Source organism: Otolemur garnettii, unplaced genomic scaffold (assembly GCF_000181295.1).
Source record: "Otolemur garnettii isolate 467f Iridium unplaced genomic scaffold, OtoGar3 scaffold00086, whole genome shotgun sequence".
In the NCBI taxonomy this organism is placed as follows: Eukaryota; Metazoa; Chordata; class Mammalia; order Primates; family Galagidae; genus Otolemur; species Otolemur garnettii.
Window position 1 is genome coordinate 61347 of NW_003852481.1, and position 1662 is coordinate 63008.

At 37.4% G+C, this 1662-nt stretch overlaps 1 protein-coding gene across 1 annotated transcript in view; it reads left to right on the top strand.

Moving 5' to 3' along the window:
* CUL5 (cullin 5) overlaps positions 1 to 1662 on the top strand; it is a 122477-nt gene that overhangs the window by 46607 nt on the left and 74208 nt on the right. The window contains exon 3 of the mRNA XM_012808138.2: positions 1049 to 1148. Within this exon, the coding sequence (XP_012663592.1) occupies positions 1049 to 1148 (100 nt within the window). The remainder of the gene's footprint in view (positions 1 to 1048; positions 1149 to 1662) is intronic.

Sequence of the window (1662 nt, forward strand, 5' to 3'; positions counted from 1 at the left end):
TCATTTTCACCCTTACCCTATTCTTGGGCTATAGACATAATCAAAGGAGACATTTTATTTTTCTTTGACTTTTTCTATTAGGGGCTCTATTATATGTTAAATGAGTCACTGGGAAACAGTTTTTGAATGAACAAATCGTCAGTGGGACCCTATCCTCTTGTTTTAAGTTTCCTTGCCTCGCAACTTGTTGGTAACTAAGAAATCAGCCAGGCCTGGGGGCTCAAGCTTGTAATCCCAGCACTTTGGGAGATCAAGCTAGGAGGATCGTGGAGGCCAGGAGTTTAAGGCTAGCCTGACCCCATTTCTTAAAAAAAAAGAGAGAGAGAGAGAGAAATTAGCTGGGTGTTGTGTGTGTCTGTTGCCAGTACTACTTAGGAGGCTGAGGCATGCAGATTACTTGAGCCCAGCAGTTTGAGGCTGCAGTGAGCTATGATCATGCCACTGTACTGTGACCTAAGTGGCAGAGTGAGACTGTCTAAAAAAAAAAAGGAAATTAATTTTCTGAACATGTTGTAATAGTGTTAAATATATTTCTATAATAAATGACCTTTTGTCAAAATATCAGCTTTATAGGTTCTGAGTTTTGGTGTGTCATTTTATGAGAGCTTTTCAAGGAGGTACAATGGCAATTGATGGATAAATGGATAATCAATATATGGGGAAACTAAGAGATTGACTTTAATGGAACTTAAATGACTGATTTTCTATGTACATCTATTGTGTTAAGGAAGTAAAAGGATTTTTGTTTTGTATAAGAAAATATTATTAATAACAGTTAACTTTGGGGAATAAGATTAAGTGATAGAGGCATGCTTTTAAAATTAAATTTTATATAGTAAATACCAGAGAATTAAAAAGGAAAACAATGACGAAAGAAAATTAAAATAGAAATGAATGTATGCATGAGACATAGTGCTTGGTTCATGGGAATGAATTTAGGCACATTGGCTTGGTCTGGTGTGGTCTATGGAAAGTGTACTAAAACAGAACTTAAGAGGAGTTGTGTCTCGGTTCTTGTTCCATTATTAATGTATGTTTATATTTACAGGGATGTGCATGCAGTTTGTCTCTGGGATGATAAAGGCCCCGCAAAAATCCATCAGGCTTTAAAAGAAGACATTCTTGAGTTTATTAAGCAAGCACAAGCAGTAAGTTCTGCTTCTTTATTTTAGATTGCTTTTAAAACTACTGAAAACAACATCGTATTTTATGATTTTGAAGGTAGGACTTCTGAAATAATTTTAAAATGCCTTGACTTGTGACACAATTTTTTTTTATTTGTTTTTGTTTTGAGACAGAGTCTCACTTTGTCACTTTTGGTAGAGTGCTGTAGCATCATAGCTCACAGCAACCTTAAACTCTTGGACTCAAGCCATTGGCTTGCTTCAGCCTCCCAAGTAGCTGGGACTATAGGCACCCACCACAACACCCAGCTATTTTTTAGATGTAAAGTCTCTCGCTCTGGCTCAGGCTGGTCTTGAATCTGTGACCTTAGGCACGTCTTGAACCTGTGAGCTCAGGCAATTCACCTGCCTCAGGCTGGTCTTAAACCCATGAGATCAAACAATCCACCCTCTTTGGCCTCCCAGAGTACTAGGAATATAGGCATGAGACACTGCACCCAGCCAACACAATTGTTAAATAAATTTTTTTTTTTTTTTT